This window comes from Sander vitreus, chromosome 5 (assembly GCF_031162955.1).
Source record: "Sander vitreus isolate 19-12246 chromosome 5, sanVit1, whole genome shotgun sequence".
NCBI classification, from domain to species: Eukaryota; Metazoa; Chordata; class Actinopteri; order Perciformes; family Percidae; genus Sander; species Sander vitreus.
The window spans coordinates 28,064,236-28,089,486 of NC_135859.1; the positions used below are offsets into that span (position 1 = coordinate 28,064,236).

The 25,251-nt window shown below is 39.3% G+C and overlaps 1 protein-coding gene across 1 annotated transcript in view; it reads left to right on the forward strand.

Annotated features, from left to right (window-relative positions):
* LOC144517683 (coiled-coil domain-containing protein 60-like) overlaps positions 1 to 25,251 on the forward strand; it is a 32,934-nt gene that overhangs the window by 4,177 nt on the left and 3,506 nt on the right. Inside the window, exons 4-9 of the mRNA XM_078249809.1 lie at positions 5,320 to 5,490; positions 6,812 to 6,946; positions 11,224 to 11,328; positions 12,988 to 13,075; positions 17,265 to 17,469; positions 23,077 to 23,140. Of these exons, the coding sequence (XP_078105935.1) occupies positions 5,320 to 5,490; positions 6,812 to 6,946; positions 11,224 to 11,328; positions 12,988 to 13,075; positions 17,265 to 17,469; positions 23,077 to 23,140 (768 nt within the window). The remainder of the gene's footprint in view (positions 1 to 5,319; positions 5,491 to 6,811; positions 6,947 to 11,223; positions 11,329 to 12,987; positions 13,076 to 17,264; positions 17,470 to 23,076; positions 23,141 to 25,251) is intronic.

Genomic DNA, 25,251 nt, shown 5'->3' on the forward strand with positions numbered 1-25,251 from the left:
GATCAGTTTTTCAGCTATTCCATATTTCATAACGGCTGTCTTAATGGAAATATGAACAATCTGAATATCACCACTAAACACTGAAGGGTCTGTTCACCCAAATCACAAAAAAACACATTGTATCACTTCCCTTTAGTGGAGGATTAAACATGTTACTTAGTGAGCTTTAGAGGTGCTGGTAGGTGTGTTTTTTTGCTTTAGAGAGAGCAAGACAAGCTGTTTCCCCCTTCCAATTTTTATGCTAAGCTACAATAATTGCTCAAATACAAGTATTCCCTCAAAGTGCTTTTAAATGAAGAAATTATCTTTGTCATGGTTATAATGACAAAGATTTATTTTAATTTTATTTTTGTTACATATATTTTGAGCAGCACAGTCACACTTAATGGCATTATCATGTACATGTACATGAATTATTTATCAAATTCCATTCACTTCCATTTGGATGAACGGCCTCTTGCAGCTATACAGTTCATAAACTATTAACTACTACTAAATGATTATCTGAGATGCAATGCATTTGCTTGATTAAAATAATCAAAGGCGTGCTGTCAGGTCTAATATGCGTTTTGTTTTTGACATAGGTGTTTGACAGAAAATATTTGTTTATTGGCTGGCAGGTGTCTGATAAAGTTAGATTTCAGGACAGCTCAAATAGATTAAGGTCGACAGTTTAACTACTGTTCCATAATCCTCTTGACATGAATTAAATTAATGAAGATCCTGACAAGTGAAATTCTTTTCACTTGTCAGGATACATTATTTTCTTTATCTGGATGTCCCAACGTGTTGTTTCACGTACTGTATGTACACTACCTCTGAGAAACAAGATCAAAGGATAAGTTTAGTTTAAATCATTCAGTTTGCAAAGCTTTGTTTGCAATCAGTTTAACATCATAGTTTCCAGGAGTTAAATATACCTTCAGAAAAAATATCACAATTCTAAAGCATAAAAATATCAGAGAAATGGAATGCCAATATTGCATAGTGTCAAACAGTGTTTTCCCTAAGTTTGTGGAAGACTTAGGTGCATGTTATTTGGCGGGGGGTTTATGGGTCCTCCCTTAAGGAAATATTACGCTTCTTCAATACAAAAAAATGTAATTTCACATCATTTTGGACCATGGTTATTACCATATGTGTGTCTAAAACATTGGAAAAGCTAGAGCAGATAATAAATAAATGACACTCAAAAAGCCTAAAGGCAAAACTGAGTCCACTGAGGGCCAACTACAATAATTAGATCTGAGAAAAGTTAGTTACATTCATTTGGCCTAGGTGGCGCCCAAAACGGCTTGGATGTTGGGCCTAAGCCTTATATTGGTAAGGAAAACCAAGTCAATTTTTTTTTTTTTCAAATGGCCTTTGTCCTCCTCTATAGGATGGGGATTTGTTAGCCTAGAAACCTAGACGCACCCTAGCGGCAGCAAATGTAATTTGCAGCCAACATCTTGATGTGGGTCTGGCTTGTCAGGCTAGGGATTAGTTACATAATTTAGGTAATCCCAATAAACACAGACACAGATGTAATGAATTGTCTCCGTTTAAAGATGAGGTGGAAATTAGGACACACATTTAAAGATATTCACTTGAATTCGATGGATTCCTGCATCACAACAGTCATGTTATTTACATCATATCTACATAAGATGTTTTTTTGCATCTTGGCGCTGCTTAATGGGTTTTACTAATCCTTATATAGCACGCATGCAGTCACTAATTACTGTCACAATATGGAGGTAAAGTGGGATGCTCCATGAAGTGATGTGATGTGAGTCCACTTTGGTTTTGTATTTTTGCTTTTTCTGTCCTGTTTTTGTCTGAGTAGACACTGCAAAGCCTAATCAGCGTTTTGGCTCTTACCCTTGCCCGTGGCACTCGGTCATTTATGAGTGCGCCAGCCTGTGTTGTCGTGGTCTGCCATTTGTCTCTGGCGATGTTGACATGAAACATCCCACGCTGTCTTGTCAACACTACTGCGAGTCCTGTTTCTCATCATGTTGCAGCTGACAGATAATATGTTATAATTAGGATTTAATTATGAAATCTGTTTGAACTTGTAAATGTCAATGTTGCAGTTGCTTGTGTAGCATACCCCACAAAATTCACCATGCTAAAGGCTTTAATCATAGCTTGCGCATGAAAAATTCACGTATTGAAATTGATGATGATGTGAGAGTAGATCGAGAATGGAGCCACACCATCTGAGTTGGTCTAATCACTGTAAAGATTCCTCACCTACCACAAACCCTATCTCTTTTGTTGCCTGGCAACAAGCTGCCACCCAAGGGCTCCCATCATCTGATCTGGTAAATAACTATCGCCATTCACCACCACCCTCCCCCAGTGTATAAATGTCTATATTTTTTACATTGCAATAATTGTTTTAACCACCAATCAAGCCTCCCGTCCAAGCATTGTCATCTTTAATGAGCTTTTCAAGCCAGGCTCTGATTTGTGGTTAAGATTCACTCTCACAGAGAAGCTTAACTTGTTATTGACTGGAAAGACAGACGGTGGTTCTTCTTGGCTTTCAAACACAAAAGTTCCATTGTCTGTTTATGTATTGATGATACATTGCATCTTCTCAATGCCTTTTATTTTCTAGTCACACCTAATTCTGCAGCCTGTCATTGACTCGGCAGCTTTCTCCTGTCTGCTTCTTTCTCTCTCTTCCCCTCCTTTCCCTTCAGCATATTATTGTTCAGCTTCCATGTTACATTGCTGCTGTTGTCACAAACACTTGTGCATATGGTGCATCAAACACAAGCAAAATAAAACACCCACTTGCCTGCCAGTTAGAAGATATTAATCAATTAAAAAGCACACACACACTAGCTGAACTAAAGTGAAGGAGCCACTTTAGCACAAAGCGCTAACAAAATTAGTCACGTCTAAAGGCAAGGTCACTGAGCCACCTCCCACACTCTTGGCAGGGAAAAACTTTTTGCAATGCTGATAGAAACACACTTTAATTAAGACTGCTGCATTTTGGACTTAGATGTCACATCTGAAGATTAATAAGTTATATCAGGGGTGTGGTGGTATGCAAATAGAGCAGACATGCCTCCGAGCTAAACTAGTGCACTCAGTGTATCACCGAACAGAGCCAAATTAGCATGCTGGAACACAAGTGCTCTGTGGCCCCCTCCTAGGCTGAAGTGCTTGGCTCTACTTGTGGGCGAAATATTACCAGCCAGCTGCTCGCTAGATAACAAATAGGAACTGGAGCAGCAGAGGTTTGGAACATATGCAGGCGTTCGTGCCTTTGTTTGTCTGGTTTCACCATTGCAAAAAATCTAGTTTGCCTGTAAAGGAAAAGTCCTGAGAATATTGTAAGGTCACTGTGGCTCTGTCCCTCACTCTTCTTCTTGTTGGATTCTTGCCATGTTTATAGTCAGGAAATTAAAGCTGCTTCTCGTCTTGCTTCTTCTCTATATTCATCGTGAGTTGCTCTGGGCAACTGGGTTAGCTACATGTCAAACAAACCTAATGGATGCATTTCCCTCCCCTATTAAACATTTGCAAATTTACATCATTTACATCATGGTTGTCTTAGGAGAACTGGATAGCATGTTCCAAATATGTGCTCATCGGGCACATAAACAAAAGTTTTTCAGGTTTACTTTGGCTCCCGCATTTTTGGGCTCTTAGACCATGAGCACTAGAGTCTTCTCCGGCCGAGCCAGTTGGAAGTCCCACTGCACATGCACATTAGTGTTACTCCCGCTGGCCTAACCTGCATATTTCCTGCTACGTCCGTAGACTTTACATTGAGATGATGTCATGCACATGCAGACTTTTCTAGGCTCTGGGAAAGTTTTACAAATATAAAGCCTTCATGGGTTAAACATGTATAATACAAAGAGTAATAATTGACCTGTTTGTAGGTCAAGGTGTCCTGTGAAAAGTTTTACAGACGTCTCTTTTATAATGGTGGTCCATGAGCCTTTTCGTTGCAGTACAGCAAGTGGCCACTGGAACAAATTGGCAGCAAAGCTGAGTGGTGGCACTGCGGCACCCTATCCAGCTCTCTTAGTACATCCATGGCTTACATCCATTTTTGCTAGCTAGCTAGCTACCTGTCTTTTTCTTCTCTGCCTTCTTCTTTTTGAATAATTACTAAGTAAGGGTCATTAATGCCACCAACTGTCAATCAGTGGAATAGCATTAAACTTGTAATTTGCATTGCATCACCTGTGTGCACATCCTCATGCGTGTGCTAGTGCACATTCAGTTGGACCTCAGAATATTGTAAAAGAAAACACTATGATCATATCTTCTTGATACAATTTCACTTAAAGTATATAAACAATAATATAGATTCGTAGCAGCATGCACTTTGACCAGCTTTTCTCTGCATCCTTCACTCAAAAGAAGGCAAACTGCTCATGTTATTAAGAAACACTGAGGTGTGTTACCTCGGCCGGTCTACTGGCAAAGTCACCTTGACCTAAGCTGCGTCTTTTAATTTTCCACTACAGCTTTATTGCAAAGGTAATTACGCATGCAGTATATGAGAAAAACAAGCAAACTGTATTTGAGAAAAGGTTATGGTTGAAAGCTAAACTGCAATAATTAAGTTATTAATCTGGCCAGACGTAACACGTTTTTCCCATAAAGCTGTAGTTAGGTGTCATTTGTGCCTGCCTGCTGCTTCGGGTTGTTTTGATTTGGAGTGTGTGTGTGTGTGTGTGTGTGTGTGTGTGTGTGTTGTGAGGGATAATTGTGACGACACGCGAGCACTTTCGATCGTAACTCATCGGCTTTGATGGTTTTTGTATGACTGACAAAGACAGGAGAGGCTTGGCATTTGTGGTTTCTCTGCATTTTTTTTCTTTTCTTTTTCTGTCATTTGGGTTGTTGAAAAGTGAACATGTGTCATTATGTTTGTGATCAACAATTTTTTTTACACACAAAACATACAATTTACAACATGAACATCGTTAACACCACCCACCCAGACAAAAATCAAGGAAAGATGACACAGTAACTACAATTTTCAAGACCATACAACAAAAATAATAACAAAATAAGTACATATAATGACAATACCATAAGCCCATCATTCACGTCTTTCCCCAGCACAAAGCTTCTTTGGAGCCCTCCAGAAAGCTCAAGTACCTTCCCCATGTTCCCGTGTAGACATTCAATCTGGCGAACCGTTTGTATGACATCTTTTCAAACGCTGCAACCCTAGCCATCTCACCAGCCCACTCTTGAATTGACGACACCCCTTCATTCCAAACATACATCATTATTAAAGCACGCTAGTGATTCCCTGTATTCAAGACTTTCACTTTTGTCTCTGCTTTGCAGGCTTTTGTCATCAGCAATTAAGCGGGGCCAGAGCTACTTCCACCTCCTGCAGAAAGAGGAACAGGAAGAGCAGGAGAAAGTGGAGAGGCAGCGGATTAGCAGGGAGGAGCAGCGGAAAACAGAGCCACGACCTCCCAGTTTCTCCTCTGACTCCGACAGCGATTCAGAAGGGTGATGTAACCTCTCACATCAGCTCAGTTTCATTTCTTCTTGCAGTGTCTCCCTCTGGCATAGTTTATCAGTTTATTACTTTTTAGACTACTTAAAGCTGCATTAATCAATATTTTTATATTAACAATGTATCAAATGACTAAAAAGGGTTGCTCCTAATGACAAACACAGAAAATCATCACCCTACTGGGCTGTTCCACTCAGCTCAATAGAGCGTTTGGGTTTTACAGCCCGAACTTTTACTGTCTTGGTTAACCCTCACAGCTCCCATCAACTGCGTTTCCAGCAGTAGAAAAAAGGCTCTCATACCGCCGTTGGGCAGGTAGCATACATTGGGCAATGTATGCTACCTGCCCAACGGCGGTGAACATAGAGGAGCATTGAGCAGCTATAGAGCCAGGTATTTCCCTCAGGAATTTTTGGATACCAAAACCAAGATCGAAGGAGCAGAAACATGACTCCAAATGAATGCTAATGTTGCTCTGTATCTGCTGGATGTGTAAATAAGCAACTGCTTGCAAACACGTTTGACATATCAACATTTAAAAGGTGATACTATGTCAGCGTTATGTTTACAGCTGGTTTTGCTACCCTCAAGTGGCCCAAAAAATAAATTAATTAGTATTTTAACGTAATTGTACGTATTGTAGTTCTGTGTGTTGCTACTTCATGCTCTGTATGGCACCTGTTGCTGTCCCGGAACAATGATCCCCGTGATTCCCTTTCCTCTTACTGAGGATTCCCACATTTTCACACACACACTACCAAGGGTGTTAAGAAATATTTATCAGAATGTTGAATATTAATATCAATATCTAACACACCCAGCAGAACATCGACAAACATTATATTAATGCATTTATTTGTTCAATAGTGTTTTTGTTTATTATTATTTGTATATATCGCAGAACATTAGTAAATGTTCTGCGATATATAAAAAGTGGCCTACGTATGAATTTTGACTGGAGATTTGTAAAGTCACATGATGGCCCAAATATTTGTTTTGCAGACACGGAATGCATTGTTGTAACATCTTGTGTAAAAATATTTGCAGCCTAGTTCACATTTAAACAATTAGTTTTAACAACATACAAAACATACAACTTGCAAAATGATCACATCCCCACTCACAAGCCCACTCCTGGATTGACGGCACCCCTTCATTCTTCCATCCAAACTTCCATATATTGAGAAATTGTCATATTGAGGTAATTCTCTTGTCATTGTTAATACCTAAAAATAACTGCATCACATCAATCGCATCATCCTTATGCTTCTATGTTATTAAAAGCTAACGGCACTGTATCTCTGCTGCGTTCAGGTGGCCTCTGCCTGCAGGAAACAGCTGGTCAGGTGTGAATGAAGCCCGGCCACGCAGGAAGAAGAGCCAGTCAGCACGACCTTTCACGCCTGTCCATCACTCCCTGACCTCCCCTCTGCTGAGCCAAGCACCGAGGTAAGGTTACTATATACTGTACAGCCTTTCCCTTTAACAATATTCAAGATGGTTGCCTTTAAACAAGAGGTTGCATTTGCTAACAGCTAGCTATTTGGGACCAAGCGTTCATTCCGCAAGTTACATCACTGATGCTTGAAATGTTTAGGTTTGCCACAATGTAACATCCCCGGTCTCTCTTTGTTCATCTGTTCTTGATAGGGCTGGGTACCGAATTTAACTTTTAAGTATAGAGTATTGAAAAATGCCTTGTCATTCAATACCCAGGGTTTCCGTGGGGTCTTAAAAAGTCTAAAATTTCTAAATCAAAATTTTAGGCCCTAAAAAGTCTTAAATTCGCGGAAGTAATTCAATGTAAACAGGTCTTAATTTTCCTACGTCCATGCAACGCTACCTCTAATGCTCTCTTATTTAATTCCGTGGTGTTGTAGTTCTTTCTTTCGCTAGTCCAAATATAATTTTGCTGTATTACGACTACAAATGAGACCAGTGAGTCTCTCTGGGATTGTACCACAAACATAAAACAGATTTTATTCTTTAGCTATGGGGAATTGTAAGTTTAGCGATACTTGGCTTGGAAAAAAACTTAATTTAGGGCTTGGTTGATTTTGTAATAAAGGTCTTAAATTTCATTCATAATGGTCTTAAAAAGTCTTAAATTTGACTTGGTGGAAACCGCAAAAACTCTGAATACCCAATTTCAGTACCTAAGGAGTAAATCTCATCAGCGTCAGTGAGCCAATAATCATGCAGCATTCTTCTACCAAGATCTAATAATGCTTGTGATTGGCTGTTTAGCGTTACATGTTGCAGAGGCAGGCAGGAAAAGATCTACGTTAACACACAGAAACGGGGCTCACCCAGTAGGAGCTGAAAAATAAATAAAAAGATTTTTGCCGTAACGTGTAATGTTGTAATTTCTTTTTTTAAATAAAATTGGTATCGGAAAAAGTAGCGTTTAGGAACCGGTAGCAATGTTTGACCGATACCAATCCATTGTTATTGAACGTACTATATCGAGCATCTACTGTACACAGTGTGTACCTGCACTACCAATACCGGTAAATATGTCCCGTAGATCTCAAGAGCTCGCACTCAACACTGCACTTCCTTGGGTCCTCAGATTCGTTGAGACATACAGACAGACAGAGACTCCCTCCGTTTTATTTAGATTTAGAGTAGTTGGGTATAACATCTGAATATTTGCACCTATCATCATGATCAAACTCCTTGTTTAAATCAGGGGCATGTGTTTTGATGCATATTCTATGAATCACCACACCCTGTACAGCAGTAAAGAAAACGCTGAGATGTTTAAAAATAATTTAATTTTAAGGAATCGCTGCACTCATTTCCCCCTCTTTTGTCTGCCAGTGTTCATCCGTTTGATTCATGTCAAATAGATGTGTTACTACACCTCAGCAAACATCAAACAGAGAAAAACAAACGGATAGATTGCTGAATATTTAATGCAAAACATCTGACATTGACAGATATTCGTGAGGCTTTCATTTTGTATTTCTTTCATACTGCAGACTCCTTTGATGCTGCGTGATCCGGAGCTAACCTTTCTGAAATAGGCGTCAGAAAAAGTTTTCTCTGACAAATCTGCCTTGTTAGAAACTCAGTTGCTGGCTGACAATAAACACAGAACTCTGGTTCACAAAAGCAACATTTAATACACTGCTTTGATCTTGTATGGAGGATGTGATGGCAATGCTGCCTATAATCCACTAGGGCTGGCTTTTGAACACATTATGTCGTAACAAGTGTAATGTGTTTGAAAAGGATTAAATGGCAAAGCAGGGACATTTTAGCTTTCAAACTAGCAGATACCAGCAGTTTCCTAAAAAGCCAAGATATGTTTGCACTTCTGTAACCCAAACACTCATTTTACCCATCTTCACGGACACAGGAATCCTGTGTCCTTTGTTTTTTGTTCCACGGGGACAAATCTACAGCCTGTGTTTATGATGCATCACCTCCAAGTCAACATGCATTTCCTATGACACTGCATCATTGCCACTGCCAGAATACAGCCTTGTTTTCTGGCGAGACATCTGGAAAAATAACAACCCTGTTTGAAGGCTGTTACCTGACATCTGACAGATCCTAATCTAGCAGGCTATCTGCCTGGCAGACAAATGGCCTGGTCGATAATGAAAAGAGCTTAGAGCGACCCGGGACAGCAGCATTTGTGCGCAGGGGGGAGCGAGGCAGAAAAGGCGGCAGCATTCACATTGTGTTTGGAGAGATCATGGGAATGGATGTGGTCATAAAGCCTCGAAGCGTAAAAGTGTCGGGGAGACGGACGGCACCGCTTGACTGCAGGTGACACTGTAACCATGCTTTTAGAGAGATGGCATGCTTTGCATTTGTTCCCACTACAGCAGCTCTTGTATTGAAGAGTTGGGCCTCTTGTGTAAATGTTTACATCCACTTATTTTACCTACAAGACTTGACTGGAAATGAAGGGTTTTCAATATGATTGGTTTTGCAGTGGCAGTGTTTTGCCCACCATTGCTTAATGTAATGCTATTAACCTTTTATGTGGGATACAACTCAAACACAATAACTTTGTCTTGGTAGCATTGATACAGAGCACTTAAAATGACTTATCATACAATATAAAATGTCTGTGTAACATTAGTTAATTAGGTAGTTTGGTTCTATCTATTTCTCAAGAGTCAAAGAAAACAGAGAAAAAACTTTTACAGTCAATTTCATTGAAGCTGGCAATGGCAATTAAATTCTTTATTGTCAGGCTCCCTCCAACAGTGCTCATACAATATGTACAGAAAGAAAACCATGCAAGTAAAAAGGCATACTTACTGTAAAATAGTGCAGAAGTTAAAATATATGAATACAATATAATGTATATAAAATAAAATAAAATATAGTACTGTGGTAGAGGGGTGTACAGAAGTAATAAAATGAATATGCTATCAAATACTCTTCCCTAAAGCTTTTTCTAAGGTGCTCTTGAGCAAGGCACTTAGGCCAAGAGATTGTGGTTGCACAGCACACTACCCAGACACCCAGTACAACCAAGAGTAAATGTGCATTGCTGTGAGTGTGGAGCCGTGAGTGAAAAAAAAATTGAATTTCCGGAGAAACAAGACCCACGTGACGCGTTTGTCCAATCAGCTGCCGGTTTTCATTTTTGGGCGACAATACAGATTAGCGCCGCCTGCTGTTATGGAGACATATTACGTCTCGTCGCTTTGGTGTGTTCCGAGGCACTTTTTTGACCAATTTGGGGAGACTGATCAGCCCAACTGCCTTTTCTGCTAAAATGAACATCCTCTCCAGCACAGTAACGATTAAAGCCCCAAAAAATTTATCAAACACTAGCTAGTAACATGTGTGATGTACAGTAGTAAGTTAGCAAGCTAGCAAAATACAGATAATATAGCAGCTTCACATCACATGGTAAAACAACTGCTACTCAGAAATAGCTTAATCTGTTTCAACAATAGCTTAATAGAAAGAGTACAAACTTACATCGTCTCTGACTTCTGAACAGGCAACTGCCGTCATGAAAAGAAAAATCTCGGGGATTTCTTACGTAACTTAGTTAATTAGCATACTAACGTAGCCATAACTACACACACTGTAACCTACACTGTAACCTACACAGTCTCCGTAGCGTGAGGAATTCACAACAGTAACGAGTAACAATGCAGCACATAAAAAATGTATCGGACTAAAAGTATTAAACTCATCGATAATATGTACTCAAGTAAACGTGGAAGTAGGAGAAAAAAATAATACCTCCTCCCTGTGTGTTATTGCGATCCAAGCAATATGTTTGCATCATGTGTCCCACTCTCCTAAAGTGGAGGAATATGCTGTAATACATTCACTAAATACCTGCCTATGTTATTTATTGGCTATGATGTTTAATATTGCATTTTGTCAAAACTACACTGTCAAATAGTGGCCAAAAACAATTCCAGCTGAACTTAAATTCTTCATGTTTATAATCCATTACAAGTCTTGGAATGCAACTGTTTAAATAGCTGTGTTTATTCTTAAAAAGGGTTTAATAGATACATATTTGAAGCTAAACATTTTTTTTTTTTATCATCAGTTGGATCAGATTTGTCATTGTTTTGCTTGCTGTGTCTTATGGAATTTTCATAATAGAGCACTTTGTAATCTAGCTTTTGAAAGGTGCTGTATAAATACAATTCAACTTGCTTAATAATATTGATGTACTCTGTTAGACAAACCTCTGATAGATGTGGATTTCATGTCTTTGTGTGCTGTTGCAGGAAGGTCATCTACCGCCAGCTCTGCTGTCTGAATTGGCTGCTGGAGGCCTTGACTCTGGATCGCGCCGGCAGAGTCGGCCCGCTCACCGCCTGCTGGGACCCCAAGTAAGTTATTCTGGGGTCAAAGTGTTTTACCACCCACACACAACCTACCAGTGGTCAGTTAAAGCACATACATGAATAAGAAGTTGCATTCTAAAGCTGCCTACAACAAGATTTCTGTCTAGAAATACACCTAGTTAACTCACCCTCCGGTTTAAAACTCATAGACTGATTTGCTCTAATTGCCCAATTAAAATGTAACTTTTTTGCATCAACTCTGGTGGAAAACGTTCTCAATGCACCTGCTGTGAAACGACATCGACATAATGTTTCATGATTTGTTAGTACCGAAGCTTAAGGCCACAATGGTGCATCTGCATCTCCTGAATATGTGTTTGAATGTGCTTTATGTATTTGTTAAAACATCACTTGCATAATTGACTTGCTCATGAATTAATAATCCCTCAATTCTTCTCGAAAGTGTTCGCGTTTGAAAAGATAATGGTGCATTTAATGTGAGCAATGAGAAACAAAAGCACATAGCGTTAGTCAGGGACTTGTCTTCATACTATGAAAAAGTTCAATACATTAACTGTCATTTACTATTAAAGAGTGATTCCACTGCCTGGAGCCCCCCCATCCAGAGGCTAAAACACTGCTCATTATGGCGCTGACCTCTGCACGCTGACCGATGAGTAACTCCTGTCAAATCCACACTGTTTTTAAGCGAGCCACCTGAAGAGACGTTGCATCTGTACTGTAGCGGGCTGAAGGGTGGTGGTGCTCAGGAGCTGCAGGCGCGAGCTGACAGTGCTGGATGAAATATAAAGTCCAAAGCTCCGGAGGGGGCCCAGGCTTAGCGAGAAGATTGCATTCTTCCATCTTCGTCCCCCCTCCAGGTTTCATTCACGGTGATATTGAGCCACCACAGGGCGTCGAGAGGGAGGAAATGGAGAGAAGGTGCAGAAGCAGCAGCGATGTGGTGCTTAAACTCGTATGTTTAACCCACAGGATTGCTGTTACATTGAACCTGTAGTGTGCTTTATTTCCTCAAAGGCAGTTGTTTCCAAGGTTCCCTCTTTACATTTTTTTTTTCTTGCCTTGCTATTGATCTATGATCATCTTTCTTGTCAAAGTATCAGAGGAGACCTATGAGAATAGATTATTTCTTGAAGGTTAAAAAGACTGTACGGTGCTCAGTTACAATGGCTCCTTGTTGAATGTAGTAAAGGAATATTATTGCACACCACTCCAAGCCTTGAATAATTGATAGAAAAATGAAAAATATAAGGAAAGAACGGAAGGAAGGGGAGGAAAAGAGCTACAAAGAGAATTTCTTTTGTACCCAAACGTCATCATGTTCCAGCCTCCAGGGCCTTCACTCAGCTTCAAATCCAATTTCCCAGAAAGTCTTAAGCTTTATGGGCCAAATGATACAGCCGAGGTATTACTGTACAGGAAGACAAGGAGAGGATGAAATGAAACATTATCACAAGGTTATGACACTGCTGGGCTTTCCACCAGGCGGGCAGCTCTGATGTCGGGCATCAATCTAAAACACTGCACAGTTTTTAGGATAAGATGAATTATGATTTTGATAATGGCCAAAGTGACTCTCAAGCTGTCTCTGCCTCAAAGGCCGGTTTCGACTAGTGGTGAGTCGCAGAAGGTCACTAGAGTGTTGCATTTATCACAACAGCGACCATTCTTTTCCATTCGCAGAGACCCTGGCCGAGGCAGGACCACAATAAAGACGCTGAAAAAAGAAAGAGCCATTGAGAACAAATGGGAGCAGTTTGTTTCAACCAAGGTACTCTTATTTACTCTTTTTATTTTGATTATTACATATTAATATTATTATATCAATTATTTATTAAAAAAAAAAATCATATAGCCAAATGTATGTGGACACGCCCGTCGGCATACTTACCCTTCCAATTAAAGGATGAGTCTGGTTATTCAGCTTGTTCTCATGAACCATACGTTTGAAAAGCTACGAAAAGTTAAGCACTGTAATTCCTGTCATTTACACGTAGTTTTTTGCTGTGTGCACCACATTGACTGCTGCTGTATAAGAATGTGGCTGGTCGGGGAGGATGGGTGGGCGTTAACATACAGGACTTTCAAGCCAGGGAGCGGAGTTCGCTTTCAGGGGGAAAACAAAAGACTTTAACTCAGGAAAAGTGTGTTCCTTGGGAGTGTTTAAAGACAAACCATGATCTTTTCCTAAATTTACCTAGTTGTTTTGGTGCCAAAACTTAACTATCGTCGCCGTTTAACGCTCACTTTTTCTTGCCTAAACTTAACCGTAATCTCCGCCGAAATGACGGGCAGCTCGCGATGCTCTGTACCCAGCGCACAGTCACTTATTCTGGGGTAACTAGACCACCAACTACCGCTGACCTGACGGACCACCATGCAGAGCACCGTAGCCGGCGGCACGAAGCTCTATAACGGCTTAAACAGCTGCCAACTGCCGCTCTGTAGCACGGAGCTCTACATCTTATCATTACTAGTGAAAAGTTGTACATTTTTACTCCCCAACTTGCACATTAAGTTTATCTATATCTATTGAAACAGTTGTACATTTCATTTCCAAATTGTATATATTTTAAATATTGCTTGTGTAGTATTCTATTATTATTTAATGTATTTTTTCCTATTATTTAATGTTTACTCTGTATGTGTGCTGTGTGTCTGATATTTTGCTGCTACAACACCGTTATTTCCTATTTTTTTGGGATCAATACAAATCTATCTATCTATCTATCTAGCCGATGTCAAGTGACCAGCCGGAGGTCTCTTAGTTTTCGTATAATATCATACGTTTTAGTGTACATAACTTTTCGTACAATATCATACGAACCTGTTCATGAGAATGGGTTGGGTTATTTTCTATTTAGCTTACTGTCAATAAATCCCATGAAAAGACCAAAACTAACCATAATCCTAGACTAACTTCTACTAACAACTATTGTCTGTTTAGCCATACCCTGATATATCTTATTCATCTGTGCAATAGAGCTCCATTATCTACCAAAAACTATTAAAACAACATCAATGAGCCACACTGTTACACTGGGAGGCATGTTCCTTCATTACCATGAACTCACACACTGTAGGTTATTTTGAGTCAAGCCCACATACACCGTCCTGCTGTCCCAGATACTCACTAGAGCAGAGGTTCTCAAGTGCTTTTTTCATCCAAAGGACCCCTTACAACAGGGGTCTTCAACGTTTTTTAAGCCAAGGACCCCTTAACTGAAAGAGAGTCGGAGCAGGCACCCCCTACTACATATACAGTATCGTATAAAATGAATATATATAAACTGGGCCTACAATAACGTGTAGGGCAGCCTAAAGCCTTTAAACATACATTTTCTTGCATAAAATACTAAGCTTTTAAAATAGCCTAATAATTGTTGGCATGATTTTATAAATCATGTTTTAATGTTAACCATACATGTAGCAGAGTGAATCCTTAGGATTGACTGTATCTGTGGATGGCTACCTTAGTGACAACCTTACCTATAAGCCAGTAAGCCTGTCAGCAATGGGGATTTATGTTTGTAAATAATATGCTGGATTCATGTTAAGACTTTATTTTTTGAAAAAACTTTCACAAATTAACAATAAATTGGATGCCCCCCTGCATTGACTCTGAGGACCCCCTATTGGCCCCGGACCCCCTGTTGAAGATCCCTGCCTTACAATATATAAGAGAATATACAATATATCCTTTGGAATATTCTGAAGTAACCTATTTTTTACACTTCAATAGTCTAAGTTATGTGTAAGAACAACAAAACAATGCAGTTGACATCAATTATATTAGCTGCAAGTAACACACACACACACACACACACACACACACACACACACACACACACACACACACACACACATATATAAAGAGAAGTATGAAGTGTTCACTCTTTGTGCACAAATAATAACAATAATAATAATAAAACGCAGATTCTGTTTAGATTAGAATGTAATTTATTAACTATTTTAGATTTATTATTTATTATTATTATTATTAATTTGTTGAACTATGGAAAAAAAAGAGTACTGAACAAACTCTGATATCAGAAGGTTGGAGTTTGACCAGAACTTATCTTTCAAAGTCCTCTACCTGCAACGCTCTGCAGAAAGAGAGAAATCCTGCACTGTGACAACTGCATTAACAGGTGTACACACACACACACACACACACACACACACACACACACACACAAGCGGGAAAAAAGGGAAAGTCAGGTGCATTAATTCACTCATGCTGGAGCATTACACCTAAAAGGCTCTGAATCGCTCTGAACCTTAAATATTGATGCACAGGCAGACTTAAACAGTCAAACATACATGCTTAAACCCACAGACTGGCTCAATAATAAGCACAAAGCATCTTCACACTCACACACACACACACACACACACACACACACAAAACGCATACATATTTACTCTGTAGGATGGCAGTGTGGCAGTAGAGGACATTTGGAGAGCTGTTGCTGAAGTGTTGTGCTTCCTTCCACCCTGATAATTAGGCTGATGGGAGCGTCACACACACTCTGACAGACAGGCGGGAGAGAGGGAAGGGCATAGGGGAGAGAGGGGGGGAGAGTGGGGTGAGACGTGTGTTGGCTCCTTTCTGTTGCTCACATGTCGTCCTCAGTTGAGAGATGGGTCTACCTATGGGTGTGTGCCAAGCTGCCGCCTGTCAGCGTTTGTGTGTGTGTGTGTGTGTGTGTGTGTGTGTGTGTGTGTGTGTGTGTGTTTCTGCACTTATGAGGATCATATGTTTCCACAAGGAGCTTATATAAATTGACGACTTTGCTTCAGGCTTTTGTGGTTTGTTTGTTGGCCGTTTTACTTTTTCTCCTTAATAACTGCCCAAACTCAGCTGGCTAGACATCACACTGAGATATTTTTAGCATGGGGAAAATGGAGCTTGGTGCAAAAACAGTAAAATATCTAAACCGTCAGTAGTTAGCGCCCAGTTTAGGTGAGTCCCTCACAACTAATACCAAGAGACTCTATTTTGTGCTGACATTCAACAGTTATACATAGAGAAAAGGGGAAATTATAGACTCTCTGTTGACAGTAGCTTCAATAGATGACAATGACAGACAGCCATTAGAGGTGTTATGTTTTGAGTAAGGGGTATGGTAGCCATTAGTGGCACATGTCCGTGCAGCTAGCTATAATGTGTTTTGTCGACAAATGTCTACGTTTGATGGCTGAAAGCAGCATGTTCATGAACATTCTCAAAGGTGGCTTCAAAAGGCTTGTGCACCGGGGCGTCGGACTGGGGGGAAAAAGGGCACTGAGTACCCAGGGCCCTCATGTGAGAAGGGCCCAAAAAGATGCTAGAATGAATAGCTGTGGATGTGGGGAGGGGCCCATAGAAAATGACTTTCTACAGGGCCCAGAATCTTGTGCTACGATCCTGCTTGTGCACAACAAATTATATATGACAACATACAATTATCTAATATCACGATATTATTCAAGGGTGGATTTCTCTTTTAAGTTACAATTAGAACCCATTTTAAAGATTATGATATTTTATTTAAGTGTCATGCAGTGGCCCATCTCACACGGCATTACATGACACCAATACAAAAGTAATTTCATCCACAGCTTCCAGTCCTATGTCCACACACAACATACTCTACTTTGCACAAAATAAAGAATAAAGAAAACATATTACAGCAGCCACAATAGATGACAAGAGATTATAATTAGATGGTTATTTTCAGGGTTGAAGAGGTAACTAAACAAGAGCTACTGCACAATCGTGTAATCATGTACGGCAGAAAGGCTTTGTTGTACTGACCTCTATGGGTTGAAAGTCTGAAGTCTGTTGTGATCGCAAGAAACATTGGTTTGTCGTCCCTGTGTCCTTGCATTCTGTTTTTTAGGTAACAAACTAAACACATGTTCACCTTTATGAATGTGCACTGCCTTTTGTCTCCTTCTCTTTTCCCCTCCGAAAGCCTCGGAGAGCTCATCCCAGGCGCCCTCGCAGCTCCTCTGCTCGCCTCCACACCCACAGGGAGTCTTCCTTCATGACTGGGGCCTCCCTCTCTGTCCTCACCCCCACCCCTGTGGGCAGCAGTGTGTCCTCTCTGGTCCCCGGTGCTGAGGAGGACACCGAGTCTCCAGGAGCACCTAGGGAGATAGACCGGCCTCCCTCAGAGTGTAAGTAAGCTGTGGAGAAGGGCGGAGGTGGAAAGTAACAAATTACAATTACTCATGTTACTGTAATTGAGTAGTTTTTTGATGTAGTTTTTAAATCTGTAATTTGACTTTTACTTAAGTATGTTTAGTTTGAAGTATTGTGCTTTGCTACATTTTAAATCACATCTGTTACTGAGTAAGAAAAAAGTAAATAAAAAAAGTCTCTAACGTTGTTTTGTATCTGTCAACAAACTGAAATGGAAAGCAGCTTTGTGCCCTTATCAAATCACAAACACTGTGATTTAATAAAATAAGTATAGAAGTAAGTAAGTAAGATAAGTAAGATATGAAATAAGTATAAATATAAAAAAAAGTATATCTCCCCTCGCACTGTTCAAGGTCCTATGACATGCTGCTTTTTGGATGCTTTTATATAGACCTTAGTGGTCCCCTAATACTGTATCTGAAGTCTCTTTTATATAGACCTTAGTGGTCCCCTAATACTGTATCTGAAGTCTCTTATATAGACCTTAGTGGTCCCCTAATACTGTATCTGAAGTCTCTTTTATATAGACCTTAGTGGTCCCCTAATACTGTATCTGAAGTCTCTTTTATATAGACCTTAGTGGTCCCCCTAATACTGTATCTGAAGTCTCTTTTATATAGACCTTAGTGGTCCCCTAATACTGTATCTGAAGTCTCTTTTATATAGACCTTAGTGGTCCCCTAATACTGTATCTGAAGTCTCTTTTATATAGACCTTAGTGGTCCCCTAATACTGTATCTGAAGATGCGTGTAACACTCAGAGGGAGGAGTTATATAGTTTGATGGCCAGAGGCAGGAACAACCTCCTGTGGCGCTCTGTGGTTATACAAGTAATATTACTTCAATTCAATTCAATTTTATTTATAGTATCAAATCATAACAACAGTTATCTCAAGACACTTTACAGATAGAGTAGGTCTAGACTACACTCTATAATTTACAAAGACCCAACAATTCCCCCCTTGTACTTAAGTATGAGTTCATCAAAGTAATAGTACTTTTACTCAAGTAGAATATTTTTGTACTCTTTCCATCTCTGGAGAAGGGCTAGGATAAAATAAGTTTATACTTCTTCCTACTCCTTTTCAGTCATGTCTAGGCTGGATACTGTATTATATGTTATGTACACTTTTCATTTCATTTTGCGAACTAATTTATAAATGTTTTTTGTATTTGTTTAGTTTATTTCATGTTGATGTCTGAAATACATTTCTTCATTCATTCATTCATAAGCTTTAGCTATACAAACAGTACAGGCAAACTCATGAAATCAAACCGCCATCTCAAAAAGTAACGTAATTATGAAAATGAGTCTCTAAGCACATGCATGGTCAGAGGATATGTAAGACAAGGGCAACAGGAATCACATTTTAGTTTGCATGCTGGCAACAAATGTTAATGTCCACAGTCTGACACATTTCCATACCAAGCAAAATGGAGGTGTTTGAGTCACTTCGTACAGGGGTAAGGTTCGCATGCAGTCGCATTCACTCATGTCCTTATTGTTGTAGGAAAGCACAGCACAGAATAGATCCTGTCCGTTTCCCACCAACAGCGTCACTTTGCTGAGACTTGAGCGGAAGGCACACAATCATGTTTGTCTTTCTGTGCTTGATCAACCCCTGTTGTGGTGTTAGTCACTCTGTAAGTGGAAAGTTTCTGAATGCTCCATGCTCCAATTTAATGTTATGATTATGTTTTTTTTAATCTATAAATTTGTACCCTTTTCTTGTTCCTAGCATGGCTTTGAAATGCAACAAACACCAAATAATTAACTTTTTTTTGTGAAAACATAACAAATATCTTCGCATGTGAAAAATACAATGTCAAGACTACAAGTTACCATTTCGAAGATCTCCTTTCGTTCTCTTTGGCGGCCCCTATGGCGATAAGCGGTCTTTGCAGGGGTGTTTTTGGCTCTCACTTTCACTTGTTTTTTTACTTTTTTCGCTGTAGTCAATTAGTCGCTGTTTTTGTTTGGCCATAGTAACCATTTACTCACAATGCTATTTGGCGAAAGAATGTGACTTACAAAACATTTATAAAAATTTAAATCTTTAACCTTAAGTCAACCCTACACCCAATATAAATCTAATCTGGACCTAGAAGAACCAGCCAAAACAATCACTCTTCACAAAAACACCCTCACTGTGAAGATATGTGACTCATAATTTGTTCACAGAAAGAAAGAAGTTTCATGAACACACATACTAATGGAAAACTCAATTCTGTTGCCATAGAAACAGCAGTTTGACACAGACTTATAATCACAAAGCCTTAAAAAGTCACTTTACTCCTGCGGATAGATATGGAGACAGCTTTACGGGAAAACTCGAATTATGGCACACAAATTCCCTGTCCAACCTCATGAATATACACCTACACACACAACTACACACACACACACACACACACACACACACACACACACACACACACACACACACCAGTGCGTGGCACTATCTTTATGGGGACCCGTCATTGACATAATGCATTCCCTAGCCCCTTACCCTAACCTTAACCATCACAACTAAATGCCTAACCTTAACCCTTACCCTCACCCTAACCATAACATAGTTCTAATCCTAATCCTAAAACCAAGTCTTAACCCTCAAACAGCCCTTGTGGGGTTCAGCATTTTGGCCCCACAAGGCTGTCCGGACCCCACAAGTATACTGTATTCCCGGTTTTTGGACCCCATGAATATAGTTAAACAAGAACACAACTACACACACAACTACACACACACACACACACACACACACACACACACACACTCTCACTTACACTTACACTTACCCACCACCTGCTGAGTCTGAAATGAAAACCAAAATAAGAGCTGGGTCTGTTCAATGATCAGAGCCTTTGTGACAGGGTTCAGCCCTCCTATGCCCTGCGTTGATTCCCATAGTGCACTGCTTCAGGCTTCACAGCAGAGTATAATTAGTCATCTGATCTCCCCCCACCACCCCCGCCTCCTGTAGATTACAGGTTTCATATCATTACCTCCTGATGAAAGACTGTTCAGCTAGCTGTCACCGCCTCAGTCATTGTCATGTTGTTGTTTTTCTTTTTCGTCTCTATTACTCTCTCTTTTTCACACTTTTTTTCTCTCCTCCCTCTTTCCCTCCATCCCTGCGTTTTGGCTCTTATCATAAAAGAAGTCCAAAAATCAAAGGAATAATTCACCGCCATTGGTTTAAAGCAATTAACTGCTGTTCAGACTAATCCCCAGAGTTATGTCTCAAATCCAGAAATTGGCCACTGAAGATGTGCAACTCTGCCCACACTACAATGTGTTGCCTGGTAAATGAATTTGAAAGAGGAGTTATATTCTTTGGGAAAAAATAAGTAGTTTTTCAAACTCTTTGATGACAAAAGGAATTGTGAAACTTTTAATAATGAGGAGGTTTGTCTTTGAATTTCAATGCCTCCTCCTGTAGTTTTTGAGGAGCTCATATAGTTAATACCCCTCATTCATTTGGGATAATTAAAATAAGAACTATATTTATTCAATCTGAAGCCAGGCAATTTGCAAGCGTTATTGGCTATTACAGTTTTAGCTGCAGGTTTTTTTATAGCTATTCCTCGTGAGAAATCATGCTATACATTTTAATAAGCGCCTCATCTGCTTGATTTGCCACACTGTGATTAATTTTGTCACAGCTCTTAGAGAAGTTGAATCATTTAGGCTGGTATTTAACATTTTAATGAATGCTTTATGCTCTTGGGAAGCTTCATGAAGATGTATTGTGTCATCACTGTGTGACATCTATGTATAAACTGCTAGCTGATGCTTCAGTGAGATTACAAAACTTTCTCAATTTCATGGTGTAGTAACAGCATATTAACACCAGAGGGAGCTATTAGATTATATATGAAAACAACATGGACAAAGACATTTTGTCTTCATTTTGTAACTTTGCATTGCAATTATACTTGCACAAGCTCTAATCTGTTTGCACAATTAGTCCTATGTTTCTACAGCCTTTTACATATAGCTATATACAGACTCAAAATGACTTAACGCATTAAGCTACTAACAGGTCTGATGAAGGTGCAGGAAAATATATAACCGACTGCAACCTGTTACCACACTGGTGCCAACGGCACATAGCAAGGAGCCGTAGTTCCCAACCTTTGTATCTTGTGATCCATTAAAACTAAGCAATGTCTACTCCTGAACATGACTTGTGAGGAGACCAACCAAAGAAGTTTTTCATTTGAAGGATATTTAAATGCCTAAAGTAGTGAAAGTATTTCATATTTCACAGGAAAATATGTCAAAGTTATAGAAAGTATATTTTTGTATTCCTACCTTACCATCTTGTTACCTCTCAGATTTGTCTTCGGATCCCTTTGTGGGGTCCTGACAGCATAGGACACGGAATCTATCAGACACAAATGACTGCAAGTTTTATTTATATAGCAGATTTCATTCACAAGGGGAATACTCAATGTGCTTTATATGAAAATTTGATGAAATTTGATTTGTTGCCATTCGCAACAAGCACAGAGGAAGTGAGAAGTAAGCACATCTGAAGTCATCAGGGAAGGTTCATGAATGTTCATGAATTGACCCTTAGGTACAGCAGGTTTACTAGGTCAGTGGTTCTCAAACTTTTCAAGTCGCAACCCCCCAAGAATGATCAGGTCGGTGTTCTCAACCCCGCCCCCCACACACACACACACACACACACACACACACACACATACACACACATCCTCGACAATGACGAGAGAGAGAGAGCTGCAAACTGGTGTAAACAGCTGTTTCAAAGCGCTTCCCCCTGCTGATTTTGAGTGATTATTGTGAATGCTCTCATTAATAAATGTAAATAAATAATGCTTTGTTTGTGATGACAGATTTGTTTATTTGTTTTGACAGCTAGCGCCTAGCCATTGTCCAGTGTGCTCCAGGCTCTGTTGATTTTTTTATGCGATCTGTGACACCCCCCCCCCCAATTAAGCATTGAATATAACACATGAAAATACCAAAATCACACATTAATGTAAAAAAACAACAACAAAAAAACATTCCCCAGTCTATGTTGTATTATTTTTGTATTATTTTATTTTATTTCTCCACAACCATCCCCCGACCCCCAGGTTTAGAACCACTGTACAGGGTGACCTGAGAGGTCATCAATAACTGTTACACATTGACAAATGCATTATTGATTTGTATATTGAGGCGGGGTGACACGCGGTAGATTGCAGCTGCATGTAAGAGTGTAGGATTTGAACAACAGAGAAATGCTCTGGAGTCTGGAGGGAGGGAGTGCATGGAATAAGTGGTGAGCCTCGTTGGGCAAAGACATTATTCCTGATATATAATGATGATTCCTGTGTATAAACCTGACTTTGCTTCACTCCTGCCCCAAAAACCCTGCTTTACTTCAACTCCACATGACATGGAAAGTAATGTTTTTAGATGCACAAATCCCTCTAATCATGACTATTTCAAAAAATAGAGGTAGACAGAGTTACAGATCCATAATAAAATGCAGTGATGAATGAAATGAGGAGAGATGCAGCAGTTAAATAATCTAATTCAAGTTTTGTTTTGTTTTTATCTCCAGGTCTTCGCACACTGTCTGATGACCAGAAAGTCAAGAAAGAGAGCCAAAGCTCACAAACCAGCAGGTAAGCTCAACTTGCAAGGATCTACATTTTAGCAGAACCTCCATCTCATGACTTGTATTTCAGCAGCTGGAAAGCTGGATTGCAAGCCAGTATGTTTACTAGCCTACTGCCATAAAATCTTAAATTCTGCCTCTAACTGCTGTTGTTCCTCAGGCCTGGGCTCCCATAATGATTTAGGTAGTAGCCAAGGCTTTATTTCCTAGATAAACAACAGCTAATCATAAAGAGTACAAAAGTCTAGGCCATCATGACCGGGACAATATTCCTGGAATGATTGTGTAAAGAGAAGAAGAGCAGGGAAAAGAAAGCTATAGCGGCAGCTCAACCTATACTCTTCTCACCTTACTCTGAAGTGACAGCCCTTTAAATTGTGTTTTTTTATTTTAGCTCTCTTCATCTTCATTCCTCCTCTGGTGATATGAAAGGCTATGTCAGGAATTTGCTGTAAAACATCAGTGGAGTTGTGTTGTGAATGAGGGGACAAAAGAGCATGTTGTAAAATGCTATCAGTGCCATTTCATTGGTACCTAATAGTTACCTTGGCTGTGATCCTGTGATTACCATCATTCAATGACTGATTACATGTTCCAGATGACTATTTTTTCTCAGCCAGCTTTCAGTAATTGTGGGTTTGTGCCAACAAGGTCTGCATCAATATTTGTACTTTCAATGGCTAATGTGTAAAATGTTAATAGAACACAACTATATATATATATATATATATATATATATATATATATATATATATATATATATATATATATATATGTTATATATATGTGTATATGTATATGTATATATATATATATATATATATATATATATATATATATATATATATATATATATATATATATATATAAGGCTCGACACAACATGAAACTGCACAAAGTATTACCAGGGGCTCTACACATAAACTTGAGCATTGAGAATATTGTTTGTGTACACAGAGTTTACTAAAAAAGGTTTTGAACGACTCACTTTAGCAGTTGTTGTTTACGCTATCCGCTATCTTGTCAGTCAAAAGTGTCGATCTCCAAATGCGAATGAACGGACTCCATAGGAGGAAATGTCATTCTTATATGAGGCTCCTTTTTCAACTACAAGGTCAATATTGTTTTTCACTAACAACAAAACAACAAATTATCCGTGCATTTATATGGAACTAAGCTTTAGAAGTTTTCCATCTTTACTCTCCTCTCTGTTACGTTGCATTCGGAGATCGACTATTTTTGACTGGCTAGATGGACGGCGACCAGAAAAACCAACAGCTAAAGTGAGTTGTTACTTTTTAGTAAACTCTGTGTACACAAACGATGTTCTCAATGCTCGAGTTCATGTGTAGAGCCCCTGGTGATACTTCGAGCATGTTGTGTCGAGTCTTCTTAGTGTTTTAAAAATAGTGATTTTGATGCTATCATAGTAGTGCCCCTAGCTCTCCCATTCAAAAGGCCATTTGACCGAAAACGAGAAATTACTTTTTACATTTGTATTCACTTTCTGTCTATGGGGAAATTTATTTTTGTAAAAAATGCTAGGCGAATCTCTGAGAAAAGACATATAAACCATTTCCGATCATTTCACATGTGCGCATGTGTTGGCAACACTGCGAAACAAGTACCGTGACACAAAATGTGGCGGAAGATGATGAATAACAACCTTAAGTATGACGAGTACTAGTCATTGTGCCAATGCTGCTTGCAGCGCATCAGCACACTGAATAATGATGACAAGACGTACTATTATTTTGTTTGTATGAATACATACAGTTCATACATACATAAAGCAATAACTATTAAGGTAAAGTGCAGATTTTTTTCTTGAATGTGTTAGAGTATGTTCACATCCACATTTGACAGCCCCTTTTTATATGTAATCTCCCAGTTTTAGGTCCGTTTTAGGTCCGATTAGGTCCATGTAAATTGGGGGGCTATGTTTTGTATAAAACGAATTAGAATTCATGCACTTCAAATTGAAGCTGAGAGTAAGCATGTTTCCCCTCAAAGTCATTGTTTCATTTTAAATCCAAATGTGCTACAGTATAATACATAAACAAAAGCAAACAAAGGTGTCATTTTATGCATTGTTTGCATTTTGTATACAATGAACCT